We start from the raw sequence: 12,707 nt of genomic DNA on the forward strand, positions 1-12,707 counted from the left end.
TGCGTGCACGGCGTGCTCCAACATTTGCAAGCATGTGTGCTTGCACAGTGCACTTGCGTAACTCCATGTAACCTGTGCACTGTGCTGCCGCCCCCAAAATAGTGCCACCTAGGGCTGACCACCCTCCTCTTCCCCAGCTTCGCCACTGATTGTCCTCATACATAAAGTAGGCAAGCCTTCTACAGTCTGATTTTCCTCCTGAACATCGGCAAAGATATTGTCTAATTTATTACTCCAAGTCATTGAAAAACTGATCAGTCTGGATTCATGTTGCACAAGTCTACTCTACATTACCTCTTAACGCCTCTACATCGTATTTACAGATGTAATGTAACCAATGCTTGTATAGCGCACTGTGACCCAGCGGGTATCCTGGCGCTGCGAGATGGCGGGCCTGTGACAGGTGAAAAATTCGCACTACGCTCTAAGGAAGAGCCAGGTCTTAATTTTCCTTTTAAACGGCAGTAGATCTTTCATCTGACGCAACTCCGTGGGGAAGCTGTTCCAAAGCCTTGCTGCAGCGACACTAAAGGCTCACCCTCCCTCCCCCCTCGTCTAACTCTTCTGATAGAGGGTGCCTTTACCCAGTTAGCCGAAGAAGACCGGAGACAGTGAGTAGGAGTATACCAGCTAAATTTGTCCTGCAGCGGTAAGGGCCCCAATCCATGTAGTGCCTTAAACACGACACAAAGGCATTTAAAATGAATCCTCTGCATGACTGGGAGCCAATGAAGTTCCGCAACGGCCTGGGAGGCAGGTGGAGGGTTGATATGGCAGTCAACTGTCTTATTTCTAGATACTGAAAAGGCATTTGACTCCTCAGTAGCCCTACCTGATTGGGTGTTGCAAAGAATGGTCCTCTGCCGTGAATTCAGAGGGTGGATCCAGTTCTAAACCAACCTGTTGGACGGTGTCACATGAATATATGCTAGGCTGAGGCATGGAACACGGGTGCCTGCTGTCCACCCTGTTCACACTCAAATTTAAACCCCTAGCTAAGTGGGTTGCGGACAGATGCTTTCCTATGAGGCATATGATAGGATCCAGGCTGGAAGGACATCCTCCTCTACTGCAGATTACATTCTTCTGTATTAAGCAGGCCACCTGCTCTCCATGCCGAGGGCCTTGTAAACATTGCAGATATAAGCAAGACATCGGGCATAAACATCACCTGTCATGAGTGAACCGTGCATACACTGTGATTGGTACCCACTCATGGACTGGATTTACCCACTACAGTGGACACGAGGGATTGAAATACCTAGAAGTTTATTACTGGGGAACTAACTGAATTTATGTACGGAAATCTGGATTGGATTTGGAGTGAATATAGGGCTGATAGGGTTTGCTGGAAGAAGCTCCTGTTGTCAATGATTGTGATAGCCACGTTATATTCTCGATCTTAGTACAGCATTCGACACTGTGAATCATTCAACTGCTTCCCCAGACTAGAAGGAATGGAAGTGCCGGGCACATTGTTGTCCTGGCTAAGATCTTCCCTGTATAATTGCACCTTTTTAGGTACATTCACATCAATTCAGGTCCAATCACACCTTCTGCCTTGGAGATCCTTAGCCCACTTCTGTTCAATCTATATGTAAGGCCTCTTGTTTGAGATTGTGGAATAACAAGGACTCACTTTTTTTCGAATGCTGATAACTCCAATTGTGGTATCCTAAGCCACCAAACTGAATGGGGACATGATCACGGTTTTGCTAGTGGGCAATCACCCCCATCTTTGGGGACCTCGTCTTTGGCCATCTACTATGGGTAGGACCCCCTCCCAAGTTTAGGTGGTGAAAAGCCTGGGAGTATGGTTTGATGACAAGCTGTCAATGCGTCGACAGATAAATAAGGTGGCAGCCACATACTTTGTCATCCCTAAATGGCTGAAGAAAATCTTGCCATGATTTCCTGTCTCCTCTCAATGAACAGTAGTCCAGGATGTAGTGAATTCCAGACTGGACTAAGGGGTTGCAAAATCCTTGCTCAAATGGGTCCAAATTGTTAAAAATGTGACAGCCCGCTTCTTCATCCACCCAGGTTCACCTCATCAGCCAGTTTGCTACATACTTTGCACTGGTTGCCTATTGAGCAGTGAGTCCAATTTAAGACCTTATGCTACATGCAGAAGTGCCTTGCCAATACTGGGCCAGTGTATTTGAGACCATTGGTGTCTGGATATGTTCTAAAATGTGCACTCCGTTCTAGCCATCAGGACCCAGAAATAGTTCCTAGGATTAGGAAGTCTCACGAGGGTGGCTTGGCATTTGCTTATTTCGGCCCCAAGTAGTGGAATCACCTGCCACACTCACTGAGAACCTGCAAATCGCTCATAGATTTTCGGATGCAGCTTAAAACTTGGCTGTTTTCATCACTAAAGTTGTCTTGTAACGGTTTGATTTGTCATTGATTTAGTAAGGAGGCTAGCACAGGGAAACCTTGTCTAGGTAGCCATGCTCTTTACAAGCCCCAAATAATAAAACATCATTACACTACACACATTTTTATATATGTTGCAGAACACTCTGTATACATTTCCAGACTGTTTTCTTTTTCTTGAGAGAGTCCATGTGATAAGATTTGTTACTATGGGGGATGGGAGGACCCTCACTATTTCCCATATGAGTGGTGTATAGCTTTACCAACTTGAAATTTTATTCCTCGGTAGCGTAATTACTGATGGTAAACGAATGGGATTTTGCGGTGCGGCAGGAACCTTCTCTGCTCGCTTCACAGAAGGGTTATATTCGTTCAGAGCCACTGGCTATGTGGCCGGGCCACTTGGTGTGTTGCCCATACCCCGGCTGCAATGGTCATTGAGGACCTGGAGGAAGGGTGAATTGAATAATGGGATTGGGAAGCAAAATGACTCAGAAGACACCACTATGGGATTCCGAAGTTCTGACCAGACTCATGGGTTTTCATAAGTGGAACCTCTTTGGTTTATCCAAGGTTGCAGATGTTTGGGGGACCCATGAAATGGTGACATTTGACAAACCGAGCCATATGAGCTTTCAGACTTCCAACACTAAAAGTACCTCCTGCATTATCTAAATATAATATCCTAATGCAGGCGAATCACTACTGAAAACTGAAATATAGATTGACTTGTAGCAGTCCTCCATAAACGTGTGATATAGGAGATATATAAATTTCATTCCCAACTGTCAACCGTCTTTGGATAGACTTACGGGCAAATGGGCACAAGACCTGTGACTCCTACATAATTCTGGCTAGGGGAAGATTGTAAATATTCAAGAGGTTATGGTGAGATCAAGTTTTCTGTTGATTCAGCTCTAAATCTTGCATCAAGCCTACTACCCCCACATATGTTTTATTAAAGAAGGGAAAGAAGATGGTGTAATCTCAAAGGCGCACTGAAAGACGGTGTGGGAATGACCACCGCTAAATTTTTGGTCAAAGGGTACCAAGCCATTGTTTCAGAATTGGAATGGACAAAACCAGCAGCATATTTGGGATGACTGAAAAATGCCATGAAACATCCTCCTACTCTGTAATACTGCCCTTATTGTAGCCAAGATGAATGTGGTTTGATTATTGGGGAGGGTGGTGTTGAGATAGTCAGGGTATCCCAATGAGTCGGGAACATGCATTGGTGGGCCCAGGCTGAGGAAATGGTGTGTAGGGCGAGAGGATGCCTCACAAAATTCTCAAAGATCTGGGGCCTAGGTCGGGAGATGCAGGAACATGTACGACCAGTTTGTGATTAAAGTTGGCAGGATATGCTGAGGGGAAGAGACCTTACCCTGTGAGGATGTATTACTTGGACCATACTGATTGTGTTTGGTGGTGACTTCTGATACCTCTCCTGAAACCCCCCCCATGCACCAGGACCACAGATCCCATTGAGTTTGGATTATTCTATCAAAGCGGTGCATTGAGAGAGGAGGGGGTGGTTTTAGGACGGCCTGACCGCTCCAACTACTGTATAGAGCACATCATTCAGCATTGGCTTGGAGTGAATCGTGAATTGTGCTTAAGAGCCTGGTGCCCGGTCTTGAGTTTTTGGGAAGTGGTCCCCTAACTGCATCAAGTTTCTGTAAGTTTCATCTTTCGGTGCTACTTGCACAGAGGCCACAATGGAAGTGCCTATTCAGCATCCAGAGCACCAAAGGCATAAGATGTGTTCTCATTACCCTTTCAAGGAAGCCAGTGACTCCAGAGTCTGCAACCAGAGCTCTCACCATATAGATCAACGAAATGCATGCAGAGATGATTTAGGGGAGCCATCAATTTGGCTAGAGGTTCAACTCTAAGGCTACTAAATATTTCTCAAGAGGACTCTCAAGGCATGCACCCCGACCCTCCATGAAGCCTGCACCCAGGACAGACTTCACCTTGGATCGCTTCAAGAGGTCTAGCATTGCTCAGGCACTACTATCCAGTTTGGTATCTGCCTTAAAAGGGATTCTGACTCCTTCCTGTATAATAGCCTTAAGGGGAGTGCCATGTGCTAGTTTGTTTTTCTTGCCCTGGACTGCGCCTTCAGGGCAGCAGTGGGTGTGGTGGACACAAGTTTTTTGACCTTTCAAACTCCAGTCCTAGAATATTTGGGTACAGAGCAACTTTCTCCTAAATATTCCAGGACGCAGTATGTCAACTCCGGTCCAAGATTATTTGGGGGAAAGTTATACATTCCACAAGTATTTTTAGGAATGGTTGAAAAGTGGTAATTTGAACGACACAGTGCTACCCTGAGGGCGCAACTCTAGGAATGCCATGCCTTGTTTGGTGAACCCTCTTGGAAAATAAAACTCCACTCCACTGCTCCACACACCTCCTACAATTGACGCAGTTAAGCATCAAACACCCTTGGACTTAGAAAGACTTCAGGAACTGAAGGGACACCAACTAGTCTTAACTAATAACTTCATCAATGCCTGCAATGTCTTCGTCCTTTGAAACTAACAACAGGAGGACTTGCATCATTCAGCCATCGCAAAATACATTGTCACAGGAAACCTTTTCAAGCCAGTTCTAAAGAAATACAGGCTTTCTTTTGAAGAGGCCATTTAAGAGTAGCTCTGGGCTTATCCTTTTCTGGGACTTGGTCCAGAAGGGTATAATTTCTCCAGTTCTGTCAAATAAGCTGGGGTGAGGCTTTTTAGGTGGGGTGGAAGGCTCTACTACCCAGGAATAATTCTACACCTGTTCTGCCGGACCATACAACATCTGTAAGGAACATACTGAGGTTTTACCTCCCACAATAAGTATATAGTTCAGGTCAATAGGTTGTTGCTACCATTGCCCAGGAACATTGTATAGAATCCCATGCAGATCCTCCCAGTCACCCACTGTGGCATCAAAATAACCCAATGAATGAAATCTCCCGGTTGTTGGAAGAGGTGGCAGTTTAACTTGTTTAGCAACAGAGACTGTACCTACAAGGGGAATAAATATACTTTCTGTACTTCCTCATTCCCAGATGGTATGAGGCTGGCCTATCTTTGACAGTAGACTTGCTCAACACCAATGCAAAACACCAAAGCGTTGCCTCTCGGGTGTCGCCCCACTCTTTGCAAATGTAGCTTATTGAGCCTCTAAATTGGTGTCCCCTCCAGCCCTTCTCTCTTGAAAGTGGATTTTCTAGTTGCTGTCACTTCTTATGAAGAATTATTGCCCTCTCTCTCTTTAATGGAAGAGCCATTTATGCAAGTTCAGAGACTTTAGTGCTATGCAAAGTGGCCCACGTTTATCCCCTCCTTCGATGTCTTTCTGTCTGTTGAATTTCACAGAGCGTGGTCATCGGTCGCCCTCAGTTTTTAGCAATGATCAGCTGTGGAAAATCTGCCTTTCTGCAAATCTATGCAAGATGGACGGTGCAAATCACCGTTGCAGGTCAAGTGTCCTTCTTTTGAGAGAAATCTGGAATGGTCTTGGAGTTTAGAAATTGCTTTTAATCGTAGCTTGCCATAGATTCCCGAGTGGAATTTTTGCTGGCACTCTGGCATTTTCGTTCTTGCACAGGATTAGATGCAAGCCATTAGCACAATTTCCTCTTGCATGCTGCCACAAGATTTCACTACTGTTGCTTCTTTTTGTCACTTCGTTGATTCTACACTTGTGAGGAACTTCCCAATCAAATCAAATGTGGTATTGTCAGAGGTTCTTTTAATATGTTGTACTCCAAGTGTACCAAGCATTTGTTTTTGAAGATGAACATTTAGTTGACTAGCTATACTCTGCTGTAAAATGTAACCCACGAAGGTAACCTTGTGCAGCCTACTGCTTAACATCCTCATGTGTGGGGTGTTATGTTGTATGAATAAACAAGTATAGAAGCATGAAGTGCGTTCAGTTGCATTAAAAGAAAAATATTATGATGCATGTATGTTTTAGATCGCCCTGTTAAAGCAGGCAGCTGCTGATCAAGCTAATTGTCTCTGAGATCGTGAATTATGTTGTAAGATATAGAGCATTTTTATTTGTATGAGACCGCTGCTATCTTTCATCTGTTTGTGTTGTATGTAAATCTCGAAGTTCCGTTATGTACTATAAATCATATTATAGATTCTAACCACCACAAAAGTGTGACTGTTAAATTAAATACTTGATTAATACATTAAACAGTAATTAACGAATATGAACGAACTGTAGTAAATAAATACGAGGTTGTAAGCCAATGGCATTCTCTTTTCTTTGTTGTAGGGTTTTAGAGATGGAAATTAATGAAAGCTGGCACCTGCATTAACATATCTGCACAGATTGCTATCTTAGTTCTTCAGGATGAATGGGGATATGCCTCATGTTCCCATAACTACACTAGCAGGGATTGCAAGTCTGACCGATCGTAAGTGCATTATTATCTTTTTGTTCTTAATATCTGTCTTATACTCAATGTATGTTATAAAAAATACTGGGGAAGTAATATACTGTAAAACTAATTTCATGTTTTTTAGATAATATTTTGTATTTGTCATTCGTGGCAAAGAAAATGTATTTTTAGGTTAAGTGCTGACTCTATTAACATAGACATGGGGATGACCGTACATCAATATTGGATTAGTTTCTACCAGCCTACTCTCCCTCCTACTCAACTGGTTAGGACATAAATGTCGCAGACCGAACTGAAGACCTTTGATAAAAGAATGCTGGCATTTAAAATATTTTCTTTGTAGTCTCCCTGCCCATCTCATATGAATGAGCCCTGCCCACACAAACTTTCTATGTACAATATCTTCCTCCTGATCTCAGCCCTTTTTGTCATCTTTCTAGGGAGATACAGTTATTATTCTTTTGCTCACTCCTTCCTGAAAGGAGTGTGTTAAAGTTTTCCAGTTCAGTTTTGCCTTCCTCTGCACGAATATTAATGGTGGCATTAAACAATGCATTGAAATGGTTGTTGGCGTGTACCCCTCATAAGGCATTCCTTTCTGCACCGTAATGTTATGTCTCTGAATGATCTGGTTTCAAAGAGATCCTGGACTTTCTTGCTATTCAGAATTTGTTGAGGTCGGCTAAGATGAATTATACACTGGACAGGGCCATTGGGTCTTCATTGTCAGTCAGCACTGATCAAAGAGCTACCTAAACAGTCCTTGGGCCATTTACTACCTGTCTCGTAGACACCTAGATTTGTGACTACCTATTGGAGAAAAAGCACAAAATTAAAAGACTTTAGACATTCCTAAACCAGTTTCTTATTGGCGTTTGTTGCAGACAGGCACTGCTACCTCCGAACGTACGCAAAAGTATTTGAGCTGATAAAGCCAAATCCCCTATGAAGGCCAAATTCATTCAGGCATAACTGAACTAGGTATCCCCTTATCAATCAGTACAGGTGTTTCCTGCGACCAGCGCAGCTGTGCAGAGCAGCAGAAAAAGCTTCATCTTGTCCATCACCCACACGATGTACGCTGTAAATATCTTGCTCGCAACCTAATGCCAGACACTGCACCGGAAGTTTCTTTGCAAGTCCATTCTTAATTTGCATACACACTATACAACCTTGAGAATGGGTGGGGGGGGGGGGGAAGAGTTCTTCTCATCCCCTAGTAACCCTGCACCACCCCACCCCATTCCAACTTTCCATCAACTCAACCATGCGGTTCACACTGGAGGTACTGCATGATTTTGTGACATTTAACATCAAGACCATAACTGATGGGTCAGTGGGGTGTAGCCAAAGTATGCATAGTTGAGTGTGGCAACTGCCTCATTATACCAGTCTAGAAGTAGATTGATAGCAGGTGGCAACTGATCTTAGTATTGGGCTTCTCCCTATCAAGTCCCCTATGGTCCTTGTTCTTCTTCCCTCCCCTATTTTGGATTAGTACATAATGTGAAAGGCTTTTGTGTGACTGGTAGACTCCGCAGGATGAATAGTACCCTATGGAGGGCACAGTAAGTACGTGATAAGAATGATTGATCTCTCTAGGTGGTCTTCACCCTAACAGTGTGTATGACAACCTACATTACATGTACATGAGGACCCTGCTCTGAATTTATGTTAAGAAATTGGGTGTAGGAAATAAACTGTCAGGCCATGCTCTACAGACATTGCCGTCTTTGACAGTTGTAGTTGAGCTAGGTCATTGTTCATCAGGGGTGTCCTCGGCGGTAAATCACTTTTAGCAAAATATATATTTACTCACAATAGGTAGCCAACCAGAATACCAAGGCAGTCCCCACTGAAGATGCATGTAGTGTCTGCTACACAAGCCACCCTACAGTCAGAACCGAAGAATGTGCAGTGCCTACACAGGGTTAAGGAAAAGTGTACATTTTTAGTAAAGACCAATATCTAGAACAATTTGTAAGACATTAGGGCGGCGTAAAGAAATCGTTTTTATCCCCTTGGGAGTTGATGTGGGTAAATGAGGATAAATATCCTTTGTCTACAGTAAAATTCGACTATTTTTAGAGCAAACACACAGGCTGATGGGTCTAGGGAGAATTTGTCCTCGGTAATTGCAAACTGCCTGCAAGTATATCTATTCTCTTGTGTTGCAGTTGATTTTGGTTCTGAAGAAATGTATCCCTTTACCCCAAATTTGGTAGCCAAGCTGCTATAAAGGCATGAGCTGGCCTCATCTCATCCATCAGTGTGGTTGGAGAGAGCCTATAAATCTGTCTGCTACTGCTTTTGCCTTGAATCTAATCTCTGTAGAATTTTCAAGCTGGGCAAACACGGATAGTTGAGGAAAGTTAAACCAAGTGATACCTTCCACTAAGGAAAACAATGTTTATATGATAATGTTCAATTCAGTGATTATCACTGTGGACAGGTATGAAAAGACTAACTGGGGCAATCAGAGTAGAAATATGGTTGCCTCAGGCTACTGTGTGTATTTATTCCTCATTCACTGCTACCCAGTTACATTCTGTTATGAATAGTACTTTTAGTGCACTCTTATTACCTGAAGGTCCCTGACTTTAAAGGAAGTACACCTGAACAAAGAGAAAATTAGGAAGAGAAATGAGAGCTCTTGAGCGTCTTCCTAAACAGCAAGCGTCAGGAAATTCACTTAACTAGACAGGCAATTCATTCCACCACCTAGGTGCAAGAACAGAAAACTACATCCAACAAGAGCTTTACTGAAATGGGCATAACTGGTAGACTAGGAACACAGTTGACATAGTGGAATGTGTTTATCCAGTTTATCCTTCAGAAATTTGGATGATGATCCTTAAGAAAATTAGTGGACTAAGCAGATGACTTTTGAGGTACTCTTGTCTGTAACTGGGAGCCAGTGGAGTTTATGCATAATTCTTTTTTCAGAAACAAAGCAAGAAGCTAGAGTCCTGATCGGGCTGTTTGATTTGGGATGTTCTGAAATTTGTTAATGAGATTGTTAGCAAAACCTATGTACAGGTAGCTAAAGTAATCAGACCTGGAGACAATGACGGCGACTGCAGGAGTTTTCTAGCTGCTTTCACACAACAATGGAAGAAAAGAATGAAGTTTCCTTAATTAAAAGGTGCAGGACAAAATAACTGCTTAAACTTAAACGTTCATCATACGTTTGCAGTGCGGTTTGACACCATGACTATTTACGTGTGGTTATTAGGACAGAAAAGGCCTAGAAAGCAAGGTCATTGAGTTGGAGTTTGGATAAAGGTAAGGTGTAAATATCAAAGGGGGAAAAAACAGCTCAGACCCTTCGGGTAACTCCTACAATTGGAGAGGACAGAAAGTTGCCTCTCATAACCCATTGGAATATATTTGAAAGAAAGAAGGAAAACCAAGCAGAAGTAACTTTGCCTTCAGTGCCACATTCACAGTCTAGAGATCAGCAATTTGTGAACCGCAGTGCTACCTGCTATTAACATCCAATAACTTGAATAAACTTGTGTTGCTGCCACTGACAGCCATTCAGAGGTCATCAAAGACCGCTAGTAAAGCAGACTCAGTGCTTCTATTTAGATGAAACTCAACTTGTCCATAGTATGAAATCATAACGTTTTCCAGATATTTGGACACTTGACATGTCACAGTTTCAGTGATCTCTGCTGGATCTGACGGAGGGTAATAGAATGATAAACAGGGTTCCTTCAGAATTCAAGTGCAGTTTCTTGAGTAAAATGTTCACTTTGCTTAGTTCCTTCTCAAAGAAAAGTGAGCCTGATTCTAGGTATATCTTTATAGAAAATTGTCAGCGGGGTAGAATCCATGGGGGCCAAAATTTAACTTAACGGTCCTTCTACTTTAGCAGTCCTATCATTAAGAGATGATGGATATCGCTTTCGAGTTGGCAGTGGGAAAACCTCTGTATTCTGAAAGATCAGAGAAATTGATACTGTGAACTGTGGCATGTGATGAATTGCATTGAAAAGATTTTTGAATATGGATTATTCTAAGAAATTAGTAAGTTTTATTGCAAACTCTTGGTTTTTGATTGAAGTATTTAAAAGCTATGCTAGTTTTGTTTGTTCAGTAAATAAAATGGTACTTTATACTGTGGAAGTTTGATTATATAAAGTTTATTTTCAGGAAAATATAAGGCATGCGGCTTTTGCTGTGCCTGTCCATCTTTGAGTTTTAGTTTAAGATCAATGTTCAACCGTGGAGATTTTTTATATTTGATATTGCTCTGTTTAAGGGCTAAAATGTGCACCTGACCTTATCAGAAATTTACCCTATCTATTAAACATCTGAGTAATTTGATGTTGGCCTCATTAGTCACGTGGGTTGGAAAAGTTGATTATTTTGGGCTTGTCTCCGGGTTGTTTTGAAACTGAGACCTGTGTAAATGATCTGCGGAGCCGCTTGACTTAGTTATGTGAATAAGGAAGTACACAGTCTGAAGACTCTGTAGTTTAAATGTATTACACAGTGACAGTTGCTACTGTATAGTTATTGTTCAGCCGCACTTTATATTGAAAAGTTCTTTTTAGGTCTCGCGCCTAGCGTTGCAGTGCGCAGCACTGCTCCCGCAGCGCGAGACCTCTTGTACGGGGTTTAGAAAGCTACCCACACGCTTGTGCGTGTGGGTTTGCTTTCCCCGTCTGGCATTGGCTTGCGCTTGCTTTTTAAAGGAAATAAACCAGCACGATTGGGCAAAGGCGGGGCAATGTCCCGCCTTTGAAACGCCCATTCCCGACGGTGGCCAGCACACGCAGCAGCATGCGTTTGCCTCGCTGCCGTGCTCCCTCCCCCCCCCCTTTCCTCTGTGGTGCGCGCGCACCACTAGTTGTTGACAATAGCGATCGCGATGCGATCGCTTTCAGTGCCGCTTTTTTTCTCTCTTTACTTTTGGTATAATCGCCGCACCCGCGCTTTACTTTTGATGTTATAAGTAAAGTGCGGGTGCCGCGATTATACCAAAAGTAAAGCAATAGATTTTTTTTTTTCTATTTCTTTAATTTTGGTATAATCGCGGCACCCCGCTTTACTTTTAACATTAAAAGTAAAGCGTCGGTGCCGCGATGCTTGTTCTTCCAGGTGTTTCCTCTCAGTGAGAATACTGAAACTACTGCAGAGCGTTAGTTACTGGCAATTGAGTGGACAATGAATGACATAATTACAGACTTATTGAATGTCATGTGGTACTGCGTCCACTCACTCAGCTTACTTTCGGTAAATTCCGACTATCACAAAAACACGCGTGTGGCCGGTCCTTTTTGTAAAAAAAAAAAAAAATCACGCCAGGTCCCAATCAGTCCCTAAATGACCCCAAGATGAGATGTGGGTGTGCCGGTCTCATGTCAAACTGCGCTGGGGGCGTTCGGTCCGGGCCGATCCCATGGATGCTCTCACCGGTGCAACTTCCACTTCCTCTCCGCCCGAGCCGCTGGGATGAACCGGAGAGGGAGGTGGAAAGGGAAATTACCTTCAGTGCGCAGCTGCTCCCTCCGACACAGGCCACTGCGATGGGAGCTGCCAATCCATAGGGGTAAAAAAAAAAGCTCCATCAGCCCTCGCAGCCCCAGGATTCAAGTGGCACTCACTGGCTAAGGGCACACCGCTCGCACTTGCCGGCCTAGGCAGGGCCTCCCTCGAGGCTCACTGTGGCACCGTGACGCAGCTCTGGCCGGTTAGAAGCTCTTGCAGGTCACCCCACAGGATCCGGGCTCGAGAGCCAGACCGCCACAGCAGCACTGTTCACATCCACCAATCAGGCGATTACTGGCAATCGGGTTGCAGCATAGGGTCTATTGCAGGCCTCGCCTCCTGAATGCGCAGCTGTGCCGAGTCCTGGTAGCCAACAGTCCCCCACGGATCACAGCTCCAGAAACTACTG

The 12,707-nt window shown here is 43.7% G+C and overlaps 1 protein-coding gene across 16 annotated transcripts in view; it reads left to right on the plus strand.

Moving 5' to 3' along the window:
- Positions 1-12,707, plus strand: part of NIPBL (NIPBL cohesin loading factor) — a 1,722,939-nt gene that overhangs the window by 127,641 nt on the left and 1,582,591 nt on the right. For all 16 annotated transcript variants that reach the window (XM_085631078.1, XM_085631072.1, XM_085631074.1 and 13 more), the window contains exon 2: positions 6,673-6,814. In XM_085631078.1, the coding sequence (XP_085487204.1) occupies positions 6,751-6,814 (64 nt within the window). In that variant the 5' untranslated portion in view covers positions 6,673-6,750. The remainder of the gene's footprint in view (positions 1-6,672; positions 6,815-12,707) is intronic.

The sequence above is a fragment of the Triturus cristatus genome, chromosome 2_1 (genome assembly GCF_964204655.1).
Source record: "Triturus cristatus chromosome 2_1, aTriCri1.1, whole genome shotgun sequence".
NCBI lineage: Eukaryota > Metazoa > Chordata > Amphibia > Caudata > Salamandridae > Triturus > Triturus cristatus.